A 24,272-nucleotide genomic window follows, 5' to 3' on the forward strand; every position below is an offset into this window, starting at 1 on the left:
AAAGTCAAATTCAATTCTTTTCGAAGACTTGATGATTCAAATGTGCTGAAGATAATTGCAGTTGCTGCAGGTATAGCTGAGACAACTGTAAATGCCTGAGGCAGTGGCTCACCCTAAGGCGCTGGCCTTCATTTTGGAATTCAGAGCCAAAAATGACCTCAGATGTGGTCTAATCCATTTCACTGAATTTATGAAGGAATAAACCATGATCTAGAGAAATCTTTGCCAATTATTTAAAACTCATATAAATGGATAAGGAATCAGAGGTTTTCTGGAAACACATCACTTCTTCCCTGTGCTTCTTAGGAATAATTGCACATTGCAGAAACCTGCCCCTCTTTCTCTCTCCTCTAATCTGTCATTTTTAACCCTGGGTCAGTCTTCTCACCTTCTTTCTAGGCTCTCTTTCCCTGCTGCTTTATCAGAGGGTTTAGAAAATTAAAACTAGTGTTAACACTAGCTTAAGCCAAACATGAAGACCTTGGCAACACGAGCCTCCTTTCTATTCCACAAACATCCCAGATCCTTCTCATCTTTGGAGGACCTCTGCCCTTCCCGTTCCTTCTCTTTAAATGCCTTCTCCTTCTTTTCAAATGTTTGCTCTTTCTAGTTCTTCATATCTCTGCACAAATGGCATATCCTCAGAATAGTGCCCTCTCATAGTCCCCATGAATCTGTAACATAATTGTAATCTGCCCTTCCTAGGATTTATTATACTCTGATAGTCCTTTGTTTATTTAGTCACTGTTCTCTCCTGCAACTAGAAGTTATACTCAGTGAAGGCAGGCCCTTGTCTGTCTTGCTGGTTGTATTCTCAGGATCTATGACAGTGCCAACAGGGGTAGCAGTGAGTAAACAATGACAATAAGTGACAACTCTCCATCAGTCAACAATTTAGAGATGAATCTGGCTGTACTATAAGTCATGATTATGTGTACACCCAAGATGCATTTTTCTTATTTACTATGCAGCTTCTATCAATCTAATTTATATTCCTCCCACTTTCCACCCTTCCATGCACAAATTCACCAACTCTCCAGTTTATGTTTTAAAAAAGTGATATTGTTTTATTACTAATGGCAGGTGGGGCCTGCATGAGGTGGTTGGTATGCTGGGCTCAGGGGATGTGTGGGCTATGGAGATGATGACAGAAAGGCTGGAAGGAAAGGGGATGGGTTTGAAGGCCAGGCCCAAGGGGTCCTCAGATCCGCTTCTGGGAAGGGACAGCCTTGAGGAAGGAGTCATGGCAAGCCATAGCTAGGCCACCAATCAGATTAAGAAATTCTGAGAAATCTAGCTGTCCATCACTGTTGGTATCCAGTCTCTTCATCATGCGGTCAAGGACACCGGGGTCCTTCTGGTTCTGCAGAGATAATAATTATACCTTTATATTGCATCTTCTAAGGTGCTTTCAATTATGCTGCCAAATTTTATTCTCACAGGAGTATAAGATACAGGATAGGGATTATTAATATTCCCATTTTCCAGATGCAGAAACAGACTAAAAGAGGTGAAGTGACCTGCCTAAGGGGCAGACCTGGGGCTTGGACCAAGGGTTTTCCCACTCCTCGTCCAGGGCTCTTTCTATGACATTAGGGGCTATTCAGTTTTGTAAAGCCAGCGGAACACTTCTTTCAAGTGTTGCATGCAACTCCAATAGATAAACTGTATAAAAGTGCAACGGGTCCAGGTGGAAAAAGGCCACAGGCCCTGCCTAATCACTCTCATCCTCCACCTGCCCAAGCTGCCAACACAGATACACACTTAGAGCCATTGGTTACATATGGCTATTTACATTTACATTTAAATTAACTAATTTAGAAAGTCAGTCTGTCAGTCACACTAGCCACATTTCAAGTGCTCAGTGGGCACATGTGGCTGGTGGCTACCATATTGGATAGAGCAGATATAGAATGTATTTCCACCACTGCAGAAAGTTCTATTGGACAGGGCTGCCCTAGAACCTTTGGGGTGGAAGACTAAAATTTGAAAACAATTCCATTATGTCATATACCATTTCATATATCTCTCTTCCTAAATGGAAAAATTCCTGGCTTGGAGTGAGTTAAAACGAAGCAAGAGTGTGGGGCGTCAGTTGCTGGTCCTTCATTCTTGGCCATTCTGTCAGGGTCTTGTTTCATGTTGTGGGTATTTTGGGGAAGTGGGGGAGACAGGGACCAGTACCTTTGTGAAGGCGGCCAGTTCTGTATTCATGAAGCTTAGGAACTCTGTCTTGGAGAGAGTGTAGTTATAACCATCCTTCCCAGCATACTTCTGGAAAACAGCAATCAGGGACTCGATGCACCGCTCAGTTTCTGTAGGGCTGGAGACTTTCGCCTTTGGAGAAAAAAAATGCAGGGCTCAGACAAGGGAAGATGTCAAGGGCTGGATACTGGAGAAAACTCCACGGAATCTTATTTCAGGTCAAAGCAGTTTCCTAAAAGAGTGAGTCATTTTTTCAGGGGGCTGAGGGGTTCAAGACAACCACAAAAAGTCACATTCTGTGACCTTCCATCCTACCCTCTCCACATGTTTATTCCAGGTGAAATATATGGAGGGTAAATGTGGGGCATTGTTGGCATGTTTAAAAGCAGTAGACTGCCTAGATGAGAGTGAGGGTGACAAGGTTTACTCATACTTTTAGAATGTGCGGATAAATACATGTGTAACTCTATATCCACAAATCCATATGCACACCAAGCGCTGCCTATAGGTTAATAATTTCCAATTTTCCAAGAGTCTGTGGAGGCTTTTGTGATTAATGAAATGTCAGTTCTTTTTAAAGCAATACCAAATACCTGGGACTCACATATTTCCTTAGAGAAAACTAAAAGCATAGCTATCATTGTGTATGCAGTGGGAGAGAGAACTTTTTAGACATTTGAAAATGGCTTTCATATTTAAGAGTTAGGAATCATTAATCTTAGATGTGAGGAAACGGACAGGAGAAGGGAATAGATATGGCAGAGCCAGCCCTGGAATCTGGGCCTACCAGTCCGGTTCTGCAGTCCTTAGCCTTGCAGGCTTCCACTTTCTGGTGAGAAATAGTGACAGAGAAGGTGGAGCTTCTCTGGAGGTCACTCCAAACCAGGAAGCTCTCAGGTTGTTGCTTACACAGCATCTACAATGTAAGAGATTTAAATCTTGTACTGGGCTCATCTTTCCTCACAGCAGAATTTTTCAAGGAAATTCTATAGGGCCCAGTCATCCGGTCATTCCAGCAGCTGGGGTCCCAAAAGTGAGGAGCTGTTGGGCTCCCTCTGGTGGATGGAAGCCGCAATTACAGACTTCCTGGGAAACCGGCCTGACCACACCCTTCCTTCTGAGACTTCACCTCCCAGCATTAACAATGATTTATGTTTGGATGGTGACATTTGCAACTTAGCATTTAGCCTTTCTTTTGTTCTTAGGATGGACTTCCTGGAACTCAGAGCTAGAGGCTTTCTCACTCCGTAATTAACACGTGCTAAGAACTGATCTGAGCCCTTAGCTACACAGCTGCAGATTGATCCCTCCTTCCTGTACAACCTTTATGCTACATAGATCCTAGCTGAGATCCTGCCTCCCATTGCATCTTACAGCATTAGAACCCCTGAACCCTAACAGTGGTGGACTTTTACCCAAGAATCACATGGTTGGAGGATGACTATTTTTGTTTTGCCCTAAATTGAACTTTTCCTTAAGAAAAAAGAAAAGTGTTGGTAGGTTCAGGGGCCTTTAGGGGAGAAACAAAATACCACAGCCTAGAAACAGATGTGTTTGTTCTGTTACAACATGCCCTTTATATCAGGCCTAAAATCTCCCTGTCTTAGTAAGGTATCAGATGACAGGAAGGACGCTGGCTGGCAGGCCACACCAGGATGAGGAGCGTGGGCTTTGTCACCTTTCTCTGGAACTACAGATTCTCCCCCTGCCCCTTTTCCTTCCAGAATGCAGACAGTTTTGCTTTTCCATACACATTTTTCTCTCCTTAACATCAGTCTTGATGTAATTTAAAGATTATCTTCTTTTGAAAACTGTTGCTGTTGCTCTCAGCCACAAGAAAATTAAAACCTCTTTACATTTCCTCCCAGAGGTAATTCTCCAAAGTGAAAGAGACACAATTATCAAATTACTAAAATGGAATGGCATAATCTGTAGAGCTCCAGGGCACTTTGGAGATGGGTCCTGAGGACGCCCAGAGACGGAAAAGCTCTGCCCAGGGTGGAGCCGTGGCTGAAGGAGAGGAGAACCTCCACACCTCATGGCACTCTTGGAGTCTTATTTGGTGGGGATGGCGATAGCAAGGAGCAAACATTATGATAAACGATACTGTGAAATAATTTTTAAAATGCATGCTAAGCGCTCAACATTTGAGGAAAGAATAAAAAAATACAATGAAAAGGAAGTAGCAATTTTAAAAACCTCAACTATTGTCTTCTCATTCTTAACCAACACCCTCCGGAGCTTTCTGTCCCTGCTGTAGCAGGACTGCAACCCCAGACAGTATGGAAGGGAATGGGCGTGGCTGTGTTCCAATACTTCATTTATAGACACTGAAGTTTGATTTCCACATAATTTTCACATGTCAGAAAGTATTTTTCTTCTTTTGATTTCTTTCAACCATTTACAAACGTAAATTTTATTCTTAGCTTGTGGGCACAACAGAAAACCCGACTTAGCCCGCGGGCCAAAGTTTGCTGGCTCTCTTCACTAATGAGAGGTAAAGAAAGAGATTTTGGAGGTGGAATTACGGAAAATATGAGTTCTACCGGGAGCTGAAAGGAGATAAGAAGAGAAAAATAAGTTACGGAGGGAGTCGCTAAAAAGATGGTGGGGTAAAAGGAAGAGGAAGGAGAGGGCTCAGCTGGGACCGGGTTCCTCCCACATTCTTGGCCGCAGTGCCGCCGGCGGCGACCGGCTAAAGTTTCAGTCCCGTTGGGTCTTGGCCGTCCGCCGGCTGCTTACTGAAACTTTGATTTTCCTTGGGGCTAGACGACCAAGTTCTAAAATGTCCCTTCTCTGGTCTACAGAAATAACTAGTGACCCTTCGCAGCTTTCCAGCCCCCTGCCTTCAACTTGCTCCTAGGCGTCCCTGGGCTCCCGGGAGAGCACTGGCGAGGGGCTGCAGGCACGGACCCAGGACTGGTCCCCGTCCCCGCGCGGTGAGCTGCCAGCACTTCCTCTTTCCCAGCCCCGGGCCTCGTCGTGACTGGGAAGGCTAAAGAACCTCTGCTGCTACCCTAGGCTGTCACCACAGGGATGATTTTACGGCTTCCATCTCTTCTTCCCTTAGTTCCTTCCCACGAGGCTGATTTTTCCTGCTGTTTCCTGCCACGTCCACACATAAGTCAAAGATAAAGTCGGCTGGGAAGTATGTGTGTGAGTTTTTAAATTCTTTTTCTTCTCATGTACGAAGAAGAAGAAGAAGAAGAAAAGCGAGGCTTACCATGTTGGAGCTGAGCGAGGCGCGGGAGGCTGTGGCTGGGAGCGGCGCTGAGAGCTCTGTGCGCGCGGCGTGCGGGTCTGGAACCTCTCCCCGACCCACGCCCTTCCCGGCCCAGCCTTGCCCAAGCCTTACTCAGACAGCCTCCGCGCCCGCCCCGCCCCGCCTCCCGGGCTGGGCCTGGGACCGCGGCCTGCGCTAACCACAGAACTGCGCTTTAAGAATCAAACCCACCGTCCTCTCCAGAGATTTAAGCAGTCTCACTCTCCCTCCTTTCCCTCTTTTCCCCCCTCTTTCCCCCCGGCCCCCTCCACCCCGTCCTGTGAATCTTGAAGATTTTTCACTTTGTAGAATTACAAGTTTTGCACAGTAGTCTTCAGGAAGTCTGTCCATGTCCGTGGGTCTTTCATGAGCTCATCCTGGGCATTTAGGTTAGATAGGCAGAAAGGTGTCTTTTAAAAACAACAGTGGGCCGGGCGCGGTGGCTCAGGCCTGTAATCCCAGCACTTTGGGAGGCCGAGGCGGGCGGATCACGAGGTCAGGAGATCGAGACCATCCTGGCTAACACGGTGAAACCCCGTCTCTACTAAAAATACAAAAAATTTGCCGGGCATGGTGGCGGGCGCCTGTAGTCCCAGCTACTCCGGAGGCTGAGGCAAGAGAATGGCGTGAACCCGGGAGGCGGAGCTTGCAGTGAGCTGGGGCTTGCAGTGAGCCGAGACTCGAGACTCCGTCTCAACAAACAAACAACAAAAAACAAAAGCAAGAGTATTAGGACAGAGTGTGGGTCAGAATTGTAGACAAGTTCCTAGGAGTTGGGGCTGTCTATTGCTCCACAGGGAAGATATTTAAGAAGATATTTAACAGTAAACAGTGGTGAGTATTGCCAAATCAATTGCCATGGGATTATTGTCAAGGGATGATTGCCGCCCTTCTCTCTGAAACTTTTCTGTAAACTGAGGACAGCCACAAAGACAAAATCCAAAAACCAAACTACTGCACTTAAAAATTGATGCGTGCTAGTAAGGCATTTATCTGTGTGCAGTTTGCAACTAAATTGGGAGTTGTATTAATAATCAAAAGCCCTGGGTTCCAGTCTTGTGTCTGTTACTTCATTGCAATACTTTTGACAAGACTTGTCACTTGGCCGGGCGCGGTGGCTCAAGCCTGTAATCCCAGCACTTTGGGAGGCCGAGATGGGCGGATCACGAGGTCAGGAGATCGAGACCATCCTGGCTAACACGGTGAAACCTCGTTTCTACTAAAATAATACAAAAAAACTAGCCGGGCGAGGTGGCGGGCGCCTGTAGTCCCAGCTACTCGGGAGGCTGAGGCGGGAGAATGGCGTAAACCCGGGAGGCAGAGCTTGCAGTGAGCTGAGATCCAGCCACTGCACTCCAGCCTGGGCGGCAGAGCGAGACTCACGTCTCAAAAAAAAAAAAAAAAAAAAAGACTTGTCACTCCTTTGAGTTTCCATTTCCTTATTTGTAATAGGTCTTGAGATAGGCCTTTCCTGTTTCATAAGATTGTTAGGACTGTCAAGTAAAGTGAGGGCTTAGAAAAGTCTCCAAAAACTGCAGAGTAGATGCGAATGAAAGATAATGGGCTGTAGGCATTGCCTGAACTGCTTCCCCGCACCTGCTCTCACAGGTGCCCTGAGCACGTGAGACAAATCTCCATCTCAGTTCTCAGCTACTCCAGACCCACATTTTCAGTTACTTGTTTATGAATCCACTTGAGAGTCCCACCTGCACTTCAGACTCAACAATTCAAGAATAACTAATTTTCCCCAAACCTGTTTTTCTCTTCTTCTTTGCTAAGGGTACTATCACTCTACCATTTTCCCTGCTTGAGAGCATTGGAGCCACTGAGTCTAAATGCCTTTTTGACTCACAATTTTTTTCAAGTGCCAGGTAATAGACTTCAAACCTTTGGTGGTGGTGGGTGTTACATGAACGGCTGCTGGGGTTCCTTAATACCTTAAAGTTATATGTAAATTTTCTGCATAAGAGACATTTTTCTGGTGAAGAATCCATATCTTTCATCTGATTCTCAGAAACATTTATGATCCCAAAATCTTAAGGAATCATTTGTCTAAATTACTCCATCACTCAATCATGGGGACTTCCACACCACAGTTCTTCTCTTTTTTTTCTTTTTTGAGATGTTGTTTCACTCTTGTTGCCCAGGTGGGTGGCTGGGGTGCAATGGTGTGATCTCAGCTCAATGCAACCTCTGCGTCCCGGGTTCAAGCAATTCTCCTGCCTCAGCCTCCTGAGTGGCTGGAATTACAGGTGTGTGCCACCACACCCTGCTAATTTTTTGTGTATTTTTAGTAGAGACGGGGTTTTATCATGTTGGTCATGCTGGTCTGGAACTCCTGACCTCGTGATCTGCCCACCTCGGCCTCCCAAAGTGCTGGGATTACAGGCTTGAGCCACCGCGCCCGGCCAATGACTTAATATTAAATAACTTGTTGCTTCAAGAGTTGTTTGGCTCTTTGTATTGTTTTTCTTTTTCTGGGCAGAGGGGGAATCTCAAGATATTTCCAAGGGTATTATATGTATATTCACTTATATATTCATTTTTATTCAACAAATATTTGTTAAGTACTATAAACTGGTCTGAGGATATGAAGATTTCAAAAAGTCGTGATTCTTGCCTTTAAGGATTCCCAGATCTAATCTGATGAACAAAACAGGGATGGGATGGGATCCTTCTAGAAACTGCTTGAGCCTCTGCACCAGGAGGTGTGCACCTGGTCTCTAGGGTGAGCCTCTTTCTATTTAGGTCCTGGAATAGAAGGTTTACCCCTTGGAGAAGTGTAAGGGGAGATACTTAGGTTTCTGTTACAACCTACAGCTGCTGCCTGAAGCACTGAGGCCACATTTGTAAGATTAAGTCCCCAGAGTCCCTGAGGCCACACTAGCGTAAATGGAAATACTGGACAAGGAATCTAAAGACCTGGGTTTGAGTTCCAGTTTTCTAATGGCTTCAGTTTTCTCAGGTGTAAGATGGGGAGAATTAAGGAAATAATGAATATAAAAGGGCTCTTTCAATGGTTTAGTGTTATACAAATGTTAATTACTACTCACAGTATTGCCCTGTGGATTAAAAGGAAGTGTCCTTGTAAACTGCACTTTGCAAATGTGGAGGGTCATTACTGTTATCCCTTCAAGCGCCTCTCCCTTCCTGCTGCCTCTGCTCTAATTCCTGGCCCTCTGCTCTCTCAGGTGTTCTGTGGGATGGCGTCTTGGAGCAGCCCAGTCCCTGTGATTGCTGGTGGGAGTCAACCATTTGCTTTCTGCCACTGCACAGATTTACATTTCTCTTCATTTTCTTCTAGATATCTTTCATGCTGATGGTTGGAAGTCATTAAAGTATTCCCTTACAGTTTTTTTAGGTCTTCACTGTCGTTAGGGAGACCTGAGAAATTTTCTCTTTCACAACAACCCACAGCAAATTGTCACATATATGCTAAATTTCTACTCTGAGGAAGCCACACCATGTCAGATCCACATTCAATCCATTCCGATCTGAATGTGTCATCAAAATATTCTCAGTAGATCTGTATTGCTTAATTTTTTTGTCCAAATTCTTCATCTTGGAATTCAAACTCCTTTGTGGCCTAATTCCAGCTATTTTTTCATTATTTCCCTTCATTCAGTGTGAACTCTAGTGAAGTGGAACTTTTCACTGTTTCCCGTAGGCAGGGTTGATTTTCTAGCCGGTTCTCACTAGGAAGAACTGGTGCCACACACTGGTTGTTAAAATATTGAAATTCTTCTCTATCACTTGCTAAATAGCCTCTTGCTTGGACCCCTGAGTGCTACCTGCCTGAAGCCCCAGCTACCTGAGTCCCTCTCCTGGTCCACCCAATTCCCATAACCAAGGGTTAATGCATGGTTTGACAGAGGGTCTCTAGGACTTTCTTCAGCCCTGCAGACTGGTCACTGTTCTGACTGGCCAGTGCTGGGTCACATTTTGAATATCTTCCAGCCTTTAGGAATCTCAGTTTCCCATATATTGATTTTTACTCTTGTGATTCCTTCCTTCCATCTGGAATGTTCTCCCCATCTTCTTATATCCAAATTCTAGCCATATGAAGACTCAATTCAAAAAGCACCTTATCTTGGGGCTTTCATCTTTTCCAACTAAAAAAATCTGTTTCTTCATTGATATCTTTCATTGATATATAGCACTGTATCTACACTTTTCTTGTGATGTGAATCTTGAATTATACAGTGAATCTTGAATTAGAGCCTTTCTTTTTTGTTAAACTGTCAGCTCCTTAACGACAGGCTCCAGCATCTCCATCCTACCTTTTGTTAGTGGCACCACCCACCTTCTAGAGGGTATTCAAAGACCTTCTTATTCATAAGAATAAGGGGTGTAGGGCAACGACATGATTGGTTAGTATCAGGCATGAGGACTTTTATGTGACAAATGAAGAATTTAAAGGTTCTTGTGGTCTTTTTAGATGGTTTATCATTTTTGTGCGATAAGACTTCCTCTAGTTTCACCTTTCCCTAGCTCCCATATCTCACCTCCTGCTCTTGGAAGGCCTGGGGATGGGCAGGTTAGCTCAGCAATGTTCAGAATGTTAGGAAGAAACTGGGTAAGTTAAGGAGATTTTGGATAAAACGGATAGAAACTTGACTCAAATAGGGTTAAGTATTCATAAAATTACTATTTATTTTCCCCGTAAAAGTAGGTCCCAGGGCAGAGCAGTCACCAGGGCTGATTGATTCAGCATCTTAGTGATGTCATCAGGGACGAGGCTCTTCAGTCTTTTTATCCTGTGATCCACATTTCCCTCATAATCATAGGATGGCTAACAGAAGCAGGCGGCACGTAAGGAGCATGTATTTCCTTGTTCAAGTGGGAGAAACTTACTTCTTTTTCTCAAAAACCCTAAGCAAGTTTCTCTTGAGTCTCACTGTCCAAAACTGTTCAGTTCTGCCTAGCCCTGAACCAATTATTGGCCAAAGGGATGAAATTACCTTAATTAGCTAAGATGAATTGTTTGGGGTGGAATTGATGTTGAGGAGCTTGGTAGATTGTATTTTCCCCAAATGGGCAAAACAATATCTGCCTCCCACATGCTCTTAAACAAAGTGACCTTCACACTCTTTCCATCAAGAGGTAGGTTCTATGTTTTTTCCCCTTGAACCTAAGTAGGCTTGTGACTGTTTCGGAAATAATGCTACATGATTTCTCAGACTTGATGTTAAAAGGTGAGATGATGTCTCCCTGGTTCTCCCTTCGGACACTCACTCATGGAACCCATCCACCATGCTGTGAGGAAGCTCAAGTAGAGGGGAATCAAGAGCCAGTACCAAAGTGACAGCCACATGAGTGAGCTGTCTTGGAAGTGGATCCTCTAGCCTCAGTAGAGCTAGTTCAGCTGATGCCATGTGATGCCAGGTGTAGCATTTTAAATATTTTATACCATATTTTTACTGTACCTTTCTATGTTTAGATACACAAATACCTACCATTGTGTTATAATTGCCTACAGTATTCAGTACAGTCACATGGTACTCAGGTTTGGAGCCTAGGAGCCACAGACTATACTATATAGCCTGGGTGTGTAGTAGGCTATACCATTTAAGTTTGTAGAAGTATGCTCTATGATGTTTGCACAATGACAAAATTTCTCAGAAAGTGTCTCTGTTGTTAAGAGATTGTTGTTTTGTTTGATTTACATGTATGGAGTCACACTGTATACATTCATCTGCCACTTGCTTTGTTTTCACGGAATGATCTGTACACCAGTGCGTATCTTTCCTCCTCCTCGTCTTCTTCCTCCTCCTCCTCCTTCTTTTTGAGACGGAGTATCCCTCTGGAGTATCGCGCTGGAGTGTAGTGGCATGATCTTGGCTCACTGCAACCTTCACCTCCTAGGTTCAAGTGATTCTCCTGCCTCAGCCTCCTGAGTAGCTTGGACTACAGGCGTGTGCCACCATGCCCAGCTTATTTTCTTTGTATTTTTAATAGAGACAGGGTTTCACCATGTTGGCCAGGATGATCTCGATCTCCTGGCCTTGTGATTCGTCCACTTCGGCCTCCCAAAGTGCCGGGATTACAGGCGTTAGCCACTGTGCCCGGCCTCTACCTTCTTAACGACTACATAATATTCTATAATACAGATGGACTATCAAATATCTAACAGTGGGTTCTTTTTTTATTTCGAGGTGGCGTCTCACTCTGTCACCTAGGCTGGAGTGCAGTGGCACAATCTTGGCTCACTGCAACCTCTGCCTTCTAGGCTCATGTGATCCTCCCATCTCAGCCTAGGAGTAGCTGAGACCACAGGTGTGTGCCACAATACCTGGCTAATTTTTTTGTATTTTTAGTAGAGACAGGGTTTCCCCATGTTGCCCAGGCTGGTCTCAAATTCTTGAGCTCAAGTGATCTGCCCGCCTTGGCCTCTTAAAGTGCTGGGATTACAGGTGTGAGCCATTGCACCAGCCAAATAGTGGGTTCTTGATGAAAGACAATTAGATGGTATCATTTTTTTTCTCTAATTAATGTTCCAGAAATCATGTGTATGTCTGGGCATACCTGAGGAAAAATCCCTGAAAGTAGGCAGAATCAGTGGTATCAAGATTATGAACATTGAAAATGTTGACAGCTATTGAGAAATTGCCCCTCAAGGGTGAGTACTTTTTTTTTAAAAAAAGAATAAATTTTATTTATTTATTTATTTATTTTTCTTTTTTATTAATGAGAACACTTGGACACAGGGTTAGTACTTTTTGATAGGGAAAGCAAGTTACCTCCCAAGTTTGTGAGTCAGCAAGTCAGCTGAGACACAAAGCATCAAAGCCAGGGCATTGAATGTTGTGGCAAGAGGCGGTTCTGGAGCCGTCACCTCTGGAGGGGTCTCTGTTCCGGGGCTGGCTCCTTATGCCTCATTTCCCAGCTGAGCCCATGGAGATCTCTCGCTCCAATCTGAGTCTCTGGGGCCTGGTAAAATTCCCCTCTGTGTTTAGTCACCTCTTGATTGGGAGCCAAAGCACAAAACCAGTCAGCCCCATGAGCAGGAATTACCTGTTTCTCATCAACTCCGCTTGCCAGAACGGTCTGTGACTTTCCAGTTACTTTTCAGGGCCTCTCCTTGTGGTTTGGTGGGCACTGTCTAGAGGAAGAGAGGCAAATAAATGCCCTTCTAGAGCAAGTTGCGTTTCAAACGGCAAGCTTGAAACAAAGCAGGTTGAAGATCACAGTATGTGCTGCTGCGCCTGAGGGGGCGCTGGGCAGCAGAAAGGCACACTCTGCCTGTAGCCTCGGGATCTGGTCGCCTGTGCGGGGAGTAGGGAGGAGTCCTGAAGTACGCTCTCTAAGGCTGGCTGCTCTGCACCTCCCTCCAAGCCAGGCTGGCCAGTAAAGAAATCTAACTGTGGACAGGAAACGAGTGGTTTTTGTGATCTGAGAGGAAAGGGGGTTTTAGGCCTGGAGCAGAATGGAGGCCCTGAGCCACAGCCCAGGAAGTGACTCACCCACCCTGATGTCTGAGTTGCTGCTTCCTTTATCTTGCAGGATGGCGTGGGGGTGGGTCCCTGGGCTGTGCCTGCGAGTGGAGTGCCTAGAGACTGCTGGCTTCGGGGTGTCAGTCCCACTACATCAGCAGCCAGAACTCTGATTTAGGGATATGAATACCGCCTGTTACAGATATTTGGGGGCAATAGAAATGCCAGAAAACCCAGTCCCAGAAGCTGCTGGAGGGAAATACTGTTGTGGTGCCTCATTCCCTCCACCCACTTTCATTGCCCCACAGTGCCAGAGGGTGGCAGTTCTGGTGACTTCACCAGCTGGGGGCAGGGGGAGGGAGGAGGTGGCTGGAGTTGCCTTGGAGCCGCAGAGCCTAGTGGGCAGGGTGGGGCAGTGCCTCACAAAGGCCCCTGAATTCTTAATCTCTTTCAGGTTTACTCAACTAATAAGTAACTTGTAGAGTTACAGGAATCATGTGAGGCCTTAACCCTCAGAATACCAGGAAAAATAATCACCTTTTACCATTTAGGTCCAATGGACGCTTTTAATTATCTATCTTTTATCTGTCTATTTTTCTATCATCTATCTTTTGATTCATCTTATAAATAACTTATAGAAGTAAGAATAGTAAAAAACCAAACAAAACAAACAAAACTGTATTAGAAATAATAGGCTGGGTACGGTGGCTCATGCCTGTAATCCCAGCACTTTGGGAGGCTGAAGCGGGTGTATCACTTGAGGTCAGGAGTTCAAGACCAGTCTGGTGGTCAACATGGTGAAACCCCATCTCTACTAAAAATACAACAATTAGCTAGGCGTGGTGGTGCATGTCCGTAATCCCAGCTACTCGGGAGGCAGAGGCAGGAGAATCACTTGAACTTGGAAGAAGGAGGTTGCAGTGAGCTGAAGTCGCGCCACTGCATTCCAGCCTCGGAGACAGAGTAAGACTCTGTCTCAAAAAAAAAAAAAAAAGAAAAAAAAGGAAAAAAAAAAGAAATAAGAATTTAGATATAGCAAACCCCAATTTTTACTCCATATTTCCTAGATTTGAAGCTACACACATATTTGCTTATTGTGTGTGTGTGTGTGTGTGTGTGTGTGTGTGTATTTTGATGCCGTTAACTGCTCATCACCTGTCATGCATGAACCTGGCACATATCCATTTTGTAAATAGCTGACTCCAGATTTCAAATACATCTGTAATAAGTTCTAGTTTAGCATTGCTTCTGGTTCTTCTTACATCTGCATTGTTAAAATGCAATACTTTAAAAAATTTTGATGTTTTATAATTTTGTTAAAGAGATGATGACTGTTTGGACGAACGGAGGCAAGATGGCGCACTTCCGGGTTCTTCATCACCAACTTTTCCTGCGCACGTGAAAATGCAGCCGGCGCCCGGGAAGGTGCAGACCAACCGGGCATGCGCCAGGTGACATCAATCCGAAGAGACCAAGATTTACCTGGTCGCACCTGCGGAAGGCCCCCCGACATGCCCATGCCCCGCCTATTGCCCTCCCACTCCTAGAAAAGCCGCTCCTGGCAGACGCGCCGCGGGGACTTCCCAGACCCCACTCCTGTCGGGACTGCATTAGGAACTCCGTCCGAGAGCTTCACCGGGTGACTCTCTTGGCTTCCTTTGCTGGAGGCCGACAGACTTCTCTCTACCCACTTTCTTCCCTGAAGCTAGGTGACCAAAAATAAATTTGCAGTTTTGCTCCTACCCTTGCCTACTCGCTGGTTCTTTTGTGCCTGCTCTGGTGGTCTTAGAAAAACAAATCAGTTGGTGCCGAAAGCCGGGAGGAGACCCCTCCTCAGCCCTCTAAGGGTTGAGGAACCTCCTCCTGCTCCCACACCGCAGACGGACCAGGACCTGAGACCCGCTTCCCTCACTCTCACGGCCTCTCTAGGGTAAGTGCCCTTGTCTCCTCTTTACCTCCCTCAGCCAAAAATCCTGCGCAGGTCCGAGGCCCACTTTTGAGCCACCAAGTGGCTCGGGAGACCCGTTCAGGACGGAGACGTCCGCCTGAAGGTAATCTCCACCTTGGCTCCAAGAGCCTCCAGTCTGTCTCTGGTGGTTCCAAAGGACACTTTGAAGCCAGGCAGAGATCCACTTCCATTTCCATTGTGTCCATTGTGTAAGTAAAGAGGAAACAAATGGGAAACCCCCAGTCGAAATTTCCAAAGAGCACCCCCTTAGGGTGCCTCCTAGCCAGTTTAAAGACCTTACAGCTCAAACAAGACCTTAGGAGGAAGCGGTTAATTTTCCTTTCCACTGTGGCGTGATCGACCTCAGCAATTTCTGCCAGCTGCTAGGCAAGTGGTCCGAAATTAATTACATACAAGGCTTTTGGGCCTTACGCTCTCGTCCCTATGCTCCTCCTTTTCTCCCCGCTCTCCCCACCCCCTCCCTTCCTGCCCAGACTCCTCCTCCTTGCTCCTCATCGACTGGTAGCCCGCTCGCACCCGTGCCCCCTTCCACGTCCTCAGCCAGCCGCTTAGAGTCCCCTATCTCTGCCCACACCCTCCCACAGTGTTAGCACCTTTGTGAGAGGTAGCTGGGGCGGAGGGGGTAGTCAGAATATATGTCCCTTTTCCACTGGCTGATCTTTCCAAAATTGAGAAGCATTTAGGTGATTTCTCAGCTAATCCTACCATATACATAAAGGAATTTAGATACCTTTGTCAGGCCTATGACTTAACTTGGCATGACCTCCAGGTTATCCTAACCTCTACCCTAAACCCTGAGGAGCAAGAGCGCATCCTAGTGGCTGCCAGGCAGCACGCCAACCAACTACATTTAACTGATGCCGCCATTCCACTAGGGGAGCAAGCAGTCCCCTTGGCAGACCCAGACTGGAACTACCAAGCAGGCCAGCCTGGGCGCCTGAGACATAATGATCCAGTGTTTGTTGGCTGGTATGCAAGCAGCCTCAAACAAAACTGTAAATTTTAACAAATTAAAAGAAATTGTTCAAAATCCAGAAGAAAATCCAGCCGCATTCTTAAATAGGCTGACTGAGGTTCTAACCCAATATACCCGGTTAGATCCGGCCTCCCCCACAGGGACCACCATTTTGGCATCTTATTTCATTTCTCAATCAGCTCCTGACATTCGTAAAAAACTTCAAAAGGTAGAGGATGGTCCTCAGACACCAATACAAGACCTAGTTAAATTAGCCTTTAAGGTCTATAACTCCAGAGAGGAGACGGCAGGCTCACCTTGAACAGAAGGTACAGCTCCTAGTGGTGGCTTTGCAGCCCAGTCGTAACCCCAGACCAGAGAGCACACACCCCGCAGACTCCAAGACTACAAAAGGAGCCTGCTATAAGTGCGGCAAGGCAGGACACTATGCCAACAGGTGTCCGCAAGGGCCCCGAGCCCCAACGCAGCCTTGCTATAAGTGCAAGGCATCAGGACATTGGGCCAGTGAATGTCCTAACCCTCGTCCACCAGCAACCCCCTGCCCTGCTTGCCAACAGGGAGGACACTAGAAGTCTGATTGCCCCACCCTGAGAACAGGTGCCGTGTCTCCACATGACCCCCTTTCCCAGGATCCTGGGAGCTCCTTCCAGCTCCTACATCTGGACGATGACAACTGAAGGTGCTGAGACTCGGGGGCCCCCATCACCCTCGCCAAGCCGCGGGTAACTCTCCTGGTAGCGGGTAAGACAATTAATTTTTTAATCGACAGCAAGGCTACCTATTCTGTTTTGCCGTCCTTCTCTGGACCTAGCCTTCCATCCAATATCTCTGTAGTAGGAGTAAGTGGAAAGCCATCCACTCCACGAAAAACTCCACTCCTTAATTGCTGCCTGGCCAACAACTACTTTGGGTACTCGTTCCTCATTATACCCTCATGCCCTACTCCCTTACTAGGCCGAGAAATCAGTTCAACTTTCCCCCACTCGCCTCAAACTTACTAAATTTTCTTAACTATCTCATACTCCCCAACCTTGCCAGGACCATCCTTCTGGGTTTTGCCCATATTCCAACAAATGCTTCCATTCCTCATTCCTATACTAATACTGTGCCTTATTTTATTCTTCATCCGTACGTCCAAATACCAACCATAGGCCCCAACCTTAACAACGCCCCTTAACAGCAGGAAGTAGCCAGACAGACCACGGCGCTCCTTTATCACTATTATCAATAAAAGGATGGACTGTTTGGATGAACGGAGGCAAGATGGCGCACTTCCAGGTTCTTCATCACCGACTTTTCCCGCAAGCGTGAAAATGCAGCCGGCGCCCGGGAAGGTGCAGACCAACTGGGCATGCGCCAGGTGACGTCAATCCGAAGAGACCAAGATTTACCTGGTTGCACCTGCGGAATGCCCCTGACACGCCCGTGCCCTGCCTATTGCCCTCCCACTCCTAGAAAAGCCGCTCCCGGCAGACGTGCCACGGGGACTTCCCAGCCCCCCACTCCTGTCGGGACTGCATTAGGAACTCCGTCCGAGAGCTTCACCGGGTGACTCTCTTGGCCTCCTTTGCTGGAGGCCGACAGACCTCTCCCTACCCACCTTCTTCCCTGAAGCTAGGTGACCAAAAATAAATTTGCAGTTTTGCTCCTACCCTTGCCTACTCGCTGGTTCTTTTGTGCCCACTCTGGTGGTCTTAGAAAAACAAATCAATGACCACCTTCTTTGTTCCATAATTGCAAAATATTTCATTTGTGGATTTACAGACATTAATTACAGTGGCTGATCCAGTGAATGCTTTTATGTCTGTGTCATCTATTTTTTTCTAATCACTCTGTTACACACACCTGTCTTTAGCATTAGTCAACTTATAAACTGTATCAAGTAAATTTTGGCGCATAAACATTATAAGAGATGAAGAATAATGTCATATCTTTTTAGCCAAGTGGGATGATTCAGGTTCTTGCAAAATATTGCACAACTAAACATGAGAACAGGTTTTGGTTTTTACTGTTATGCGAGATCATGAAGACTTAGCAACACGTTGTAATATAAGGAAAAATAAAGTGCTGCAGTAAACTGAAAACAACAACAACAACAGCAGTGTAACAACAGTAACAGCAGTACAAAGTCTCGCTCCCACGGACATTACAACATGCACATGTACTTGTGTACATTTTGCAAAATGTAGAAAATGTAGGTAGAAAAAAAAAAATAAAGCACTCACGATTTTATTATGCAGGTTAATTTTCCAGGGTATGTTCTTTCTGACTTGTGTTCTATGTGCATATAAACATTCATATTTTACTCTAAAGTGGGAAAAGACTTGATTATTGTAACATAACTATTTGTTATAAATACCTTTTCATGTCATTAAATATTCTTCTATCTTGTCATTTTTAATGGTTTCATGGTGTAATTGGAATCTATTTTATCAGAGTGTTAAATTGACCAAGAGCATCCCGTACCTCACTGTGCAAGTGTCAACACTGAAAAATATCATGCTTGTTTAGGATAGTGGTTGTCAAACTTCAGTGTGCACAAGTCTCACCTTGAGAGCTTGTTAACAATTCAGGTCCTTGGACACCACACTCAGAGATTCTGATTCAGGAGGTCAAGAGTCTGCGTGTTAATAATTTCCACTCACCAACAGGGGATTATGAGGGAGGTGGTCACCAGAGCCCATGGTGAGGGTGAGGCTCTTTGGTATGACTGATAGAATAGCACTTTATAGGGTCACAACTCCCTGCTCCACTTTGTGGGGGCTTTGGGAGTTAGAGCCCCCTCAGGGTAAGGTGGTTTCAGCTACACTAGACCTTTAGAGAATGGATCAGAGGGTTGAGCTTAAGTTGGTATAGGGGACTGCTGGAGTCAGAGCTGGGGAAAATACCACACCAAATCAAAGAGGCAGGAATGTGTTTGGAACAAGGAGATCAAACTGAAGGCCAACAGACAGGAGGAACTGGAGTAGGATTGAAGTGGGGAGGAAGGTCCCACCCATGTCTGTCAATTAGTGTCAGCAGTGCTGTTGAGTGCTTGATCAATGGGCAGGTCAGTTTGGCTTAAAGGCATCAAGTCAAAGAGTTTGCAAAAGCCCATGCTGTATATTACCCAAGTGTGATCCAGAGATTCTCTGATTCTCAAGAGTAAATAAAATTAATATGAATCATCCCCACACTAAATCCATGCCAGTAGAAGTTCCAAGTCCTTCTGGGAGCTCAGTGGGTCCCCAGGGTTCACATTCCCATGGCTGTCTCCTCCCAGTGTGGGCTATCTCCCTGCTTGACATGGATAATTAAGTCTCTTCTCTTAGATTTCCACCAAAACAAAAACAAAAACAAAAACAAAAAACATGCAAATATGTGTATATGTGTGTGTGTTAAAGACTTGGGAGTCTTGGGCGGGGTCATATCACACCTCACACAGCCTTCCACCAGCTGTGGACTCCTCCTTATTTTTTTTCCTCCCTTGTCCACCAACCTAGATTCCTCTCTTCCCATGACTAGCAGTTTCTCAGTCATATTTCACTGCTTGTATGAGTCCTCCAGGTGTCACCCTCCACCTTGAACTCATGTCAAGACATTTTTCTGGGCAGTCCTACTCTGTAAGAAGAGACATTTTGTTATTTTAATAACATTTTCTCCTTTCTTAAGCACATGCCTGAGTCTGTGCCTGTGGCAGGGATGGGGTGGAGAGGGGCATTCATTCTTGGCTCGTGGGTTCCTGCTCAGCAAACTGCAGGATGGAGATGGTAGCCCATTCTCAGTCTGCAATCTTGGTCCCTAGCAAATGAACTGCCAGCTGTCAGCTCTGCACAACTCCATTAATGGAAGGTCAAGTTATTTTTACGGCTTTTTTGAGATGGGAGTCTCACTTTGTTTCTCAGCCTGAAGTGCAGTGGCATGATAATGGCTCACTGCAAACTTGATCTCCTGGACTCAAGTGATTCCACTGCCCCCTGAGTAGCTGAGACTACAGGTGTGCACCACCATGCCCAGTTAACTTATTATTATTATTATTTGTAGAGATGAGGTCTTGCTATGTTGCCCAAGCTGGTCTTGAATTCCTGGGCTCGAGTAATTCTCCCACTTCAACCTCTCAAAGTGTTGGGATTACAAATGTGAGGCACCATGCCCAGCCTGTTTTTACAGTTTCTATCTTGATCTTTTTGTTTTTTTCAGCAGGATGGCTGGCAGGACTCCTCTGGGTAGGGATTTTTGAAATAGTTGCCTACCAGAGCTAGCTATAATATAGAATCATTGATGCTGAAATAAACGTGTAGTAGACACTGCACTCCTATCCAGATTTCACAGATGAAAGCCATATTCTAATACCAATTTATTCCTATTTTTTAACATTTCTGAAACCCAGGCCTGTCTTAAAATTGAAGTGCTCATTTAATGTAATAGTCACTCCCTGCCCTCAATCGTTCCTTTTTTTTTTTTTTTTTTTTGAGACAGAGTCTCGCTGTGTCCCCCAGGCTGGAGTATAGTGGCGCGATCTCGGCTCACTGCGAGCTTTGCTTCCCAGGTACAGGCCAATCTCCTGCCTTAGCCTCCTGAGTAGCTGGGACTACAGGCGCCCACTACCGCGCCCGGCTAATTTTTTGTATTTTTAGTAGACACGGGGTTTCACCGTGGTCTCGATCTCCTGACCTTGTGATCCGCCCGCCTCGGCCTCCCAAAGTGCTGGGATTACAGGTGTGAGCCACCGTGCCCGGCCCAATCGCTCCTTTTTAATTGATGATGCCTCTTACAATTTTACGATCTAACAATGCAGTAGGAACACCACCCGGTATCCCCAAAGGAACTGAGTTTAGGGCTTGTGCAGCACTCTTTGCCTTAAAATCTGTTACAGATGAGCATGAGAAGGAGAGAATCTGCTGTCTCTTTGAAATTCCAAGAAGGGGCTAGGTGTGGTGGCTCACGTCTGTAATCCCAACATTTTAGGAGGCCAAAGCAAGAGGATCGCCTGAGCCTAGGAGCTCAAGACCAGTCTGGCCAATGCAGTGGGACCCTGCCTCAATTAAAAAAAAATAAATTCCAAGAAGGAACACAAGGTTTAACCCGTCACCATCAGCCCAGGCCAGGGCAGTGAAGTGAGGTTTCTTCTCCACTCTCTATTGCCTAAAGTTGGGTCTACATGAGACATTGCAGGCAGTCACCACCAGGTGGCGCACAAGCCATGGACAAGAAGTTCGGAGGGCCGCACATCTCCAAGACCGGGTTCTTTGCGGATGGCCGCTAATGGGGAATTGAGTGGCTACTTACATTGCAGGTGAGCTGGCTGGGCCTGGTGAAGATAGATTTCGTGGAGCAGTTGGGAAAATGTTTGCATAGCACGGACAGGGACAGAAGTTAGGATTCATTCACTAGAGTAACGATATCTACGGAACGAATGCTTGCAACTCTCCTGCAATACAGGAGAGAACAAGATCACACCTGAAGGGTGTTTTAGAAACTCCTGGCCAGGGGTGGTGGTGGGTGACTGTGGTCCCACCTACTCGAGATGCTGAGGTGTGAGAATCGCTTGAGCCCTGATGGAGGCTGCAGTGAGCCTAGATAACACCACTACACTCCAGCCTGGGCGACATAGCAAGACCCTGTCTCAAAAACCAAACTAAACCAACCCCAAACCCCCAGAAACTCCTTCAACGAGTTGAGGTTTAATGTCATTCCCTCGGCTTCTACAGAAGATTATTGCAATGACGGACATAGAATGGATTCGTATTCTTGGGTTTTATTCAATGCAGGTCGATATCTTTTACGCTGTTGTCACACATGTAACTTGGAGGGGACTCAAAAAGTCTGAAGCTGGGCTCATCCTCAGGTGGAGGCATGAGAGGGTTGGGTGAGGAGGGAATAAAGCTGCCACCCAGTGTGGTTTCAGGTCTCAGGGCTACTCCGGTGTTTTTCTCCTCAGGATTCAGCATGTTTCTCACTGCTGCGTCTCTCTCAGCAGATGGCCTTGTTTGCTCTACCACAGGGAAGACAGACCTGTTAGGCGCTGACTCCTTCAGCTCTTCCCTGCCTCTGTGCAGCACATTTATCCAGTCTTGTCTGCACCTTCGCCATTTGCACTCCCTTTCCCACTGCAGAGGGGACCTGCTCCTCCCCGGGGCCCTGGACCCCATGCCCTCCCACCTAGCTCCTCAGTCTTCATTCATCAACGATCCCCTTTGTTTATCTTTCGCTTTCTGCTCTGTATTGCATTTTTCTCACCAAATAAACGGCCCTAAGCCAGCCTGCCATACTTCCCCTACCCTGACTCTGTTTAGCTATGTCGGGTCTCCCGCTTCTTTTCCAGCCAAGCTTCTGCAAAGAGTGAGCCTCCAGATTTGGAAATATTTCCTTCATTAAATGCTAAATTCTCACAGCTGGACTTGGATATGTTTCTGGCCTTTTAATTGTTCCACTGACTTTTCCTCTCGTTCCATTACCACCGCTATCACAGTATGTTAATGACTTTAGCTTAGGATACTTTTAATATACAATAGGATGAGCCGTTTTATTGCCACCTTTCCCCAAATTGTCATGACTGCTCTTGCCTGTATATTCTTCCTGATAAATTTTAGAATCATTTTTATACAGTTCCAAACACTTCATTTCTATACAGTTCCTGTTCAATGTATAGACTAATGAGGGGATAACTGACATCCTTATAGTGGTGAATTCTCCCATCCAAGAAGAAGATGGCTCTGTGAACAGAACAAGGAAACATAAGTCGGAGTTTCCTTTATGTTCTTTAAACCAGTTTATATCAGAGGCATATTTCACATTAATTACTCCTAAGTGCATATTATATTGTTGTCATTACTATTGTGATAAACAGAATCTTTCCGTGATATTAATTATTAGGTTTTTATGGATATATAAGAAAGTTACTTTTTTGAGGGAAGTTTGTTCTATAACTGCACGTTACTAAACTTTTTGGATCTCATACCTTTTCAGTCAATTCTCTTAGATGTCCTCGGTAGAAATACTAGTGTCTTAAACAATGACCATTTTGCCTCTTCCTTTCTAATTTGTGTACGTAATTTCTTTCTTTTCTGTTTTTTCAACATTAGTGAAAAATCCTGTGAACACAGAACGTATCCTTGCTCTTATGTTACATCCTCAGACAGGCTTTCTCTTATCCCCTTTTCCAGTCTGAATTTTGTTCTCCTTGTTTTTCTGTTTTATAGTGCCCACTCTTTTCCTGCATAACTCTTATAGTTTATAATCTTAATTGCAATCCTCACTAGCCTGTCAGCTGCAAAGCTGTTTCTTTCATCATTGTGTATCCTGTGCCCTGCCATTGTCTGTCACATGGTAGGTGCTGCATAGATATTTGTGGAATGAAGGAAATTTCTTAATTTTAAAATTAGTGCTATGTTTTACCATTGTTGATTTTAAATAGAGTTCTCCTTTCACAATTTTATTTATTTATTTCTGAGACAGGGTCTCACTCTGTTGCCCAGGCTAGAGTGCAGTGGAGCAACCATGGCTCACTGCAGCCTTGACCTTCCCAGGCTCAGGTGATCTTCCCACCTCAGCCTCCTGAGTAGCTAGAACTACAGGTTCGTGCCACCATGCCCAGCTAAATTTTGTATTTTTTGTAGAGATGGGTTTTCACCATGTTGCCCAGGTTGTTCTCGAACTCTTGGGCTCAAGCCATCTGCCTGCTTTGGCCTCCCAAAGTGTTAGGATTACAGGTGTGAGCAGCCACAACTGGTGCTTTCATAATTTTAAATTAAAACATATAACATGTAGTTTTAAAATTCCATGTCTCCGTAGAGCTAATTGCACAGGCTTTCTCCTCTGCTGAGTTCAGAATGAGTTGCATGAATGGGTTTCTTTTAGAGAACTGGGATCTTCTGAATTGAACCATATGTGGTAGCATGGAGCGTTTCCTCATGGAATCCAAGTGAAAAGAAAAACTGCTCTTGGGTATTTTTTCAGGGGTTTTCATCTATACTTACATGTAGGACTGATGTATAGTTTTGGGGAGCTTTGGAATTTTGATGTTAGGGGCTATGCTATCTTTGGAAAAAAACCGTAAATCTTTCCTGATATTTGTATTCTTTGATATGGTTTAAATAGTGTAGGAATGATTTGTTCCACGAATATTTGAAAACATTCACCTGTGAAACTCTCTTGCCTAAAGGGTAAGAGGGTAGTTATTTGACAACTTTTTAAAATTGGTTATGATTACACTTCTTTTGAATTAATTTTTCTAAAAAAGCATCCATTTCCCCCCAGACTTTTTCCTTTCCTTGTGTTCTATCTTTCTAAGAATAATTGTTACAAGTCTATTCTTCTGTACCTGTAACTAGATGTTTTTGGTATCTATGTGTCTATCTGTAGATATATAGACATCTATGTATCTATGTATCTTTCTATCATCTATCTATCTATCTATCTATCTATCTATCTATCTATCTATCTATC

At 45.2% G+C, this 24,272-nt stretch overlaps 1 protein-coding gene across 1 annotated transcript; it reads right to left on the bottom strand.

Moving 5' to 3' along the window:
* Positions 1-1,040: 1,040 nt before the first annotated feature.
* Positions 1,041-5,585, bottom strand: S100A11 (S100 calcium binding protein A11). Its single transcript, XM_023213758.1, has 3 exons — positions 5,429-5,585; positions 2,185-2,337; positions 1,041-1,363 (listed from the first exon to the last, which is right to left on the bottom strand). The coding sequence occupies exons 1-3, from the start codon at positions 5,429-5,431 to the stop codon at positions 1,202-1,204; spliced, it is 318 nt and encodes a 105-aa protein (XP_023069526.1). The 5' UTR covers positions 5,432-5,585; the 3' UTR covers positions 1,041-1,201.
* Positions 5,586-24,272: the final 18,687 nt, after the last annotated feature.

Source organism: Piliocolobus tephrosceles, chromosome 1, assembly GCF_002776525.5.
Source record: "Piliocolobus tephrosceles isolate RC106 chromosome 1, ASM277652v3, whole genome shotgun sequence".
NCBI classification, from domain to species: Eukaryota; Metazoa; Chordata; class Mammalia; order Primates; family Cercopithecidae; genus Piliocolobus; species Piliocolobus tephrosceles.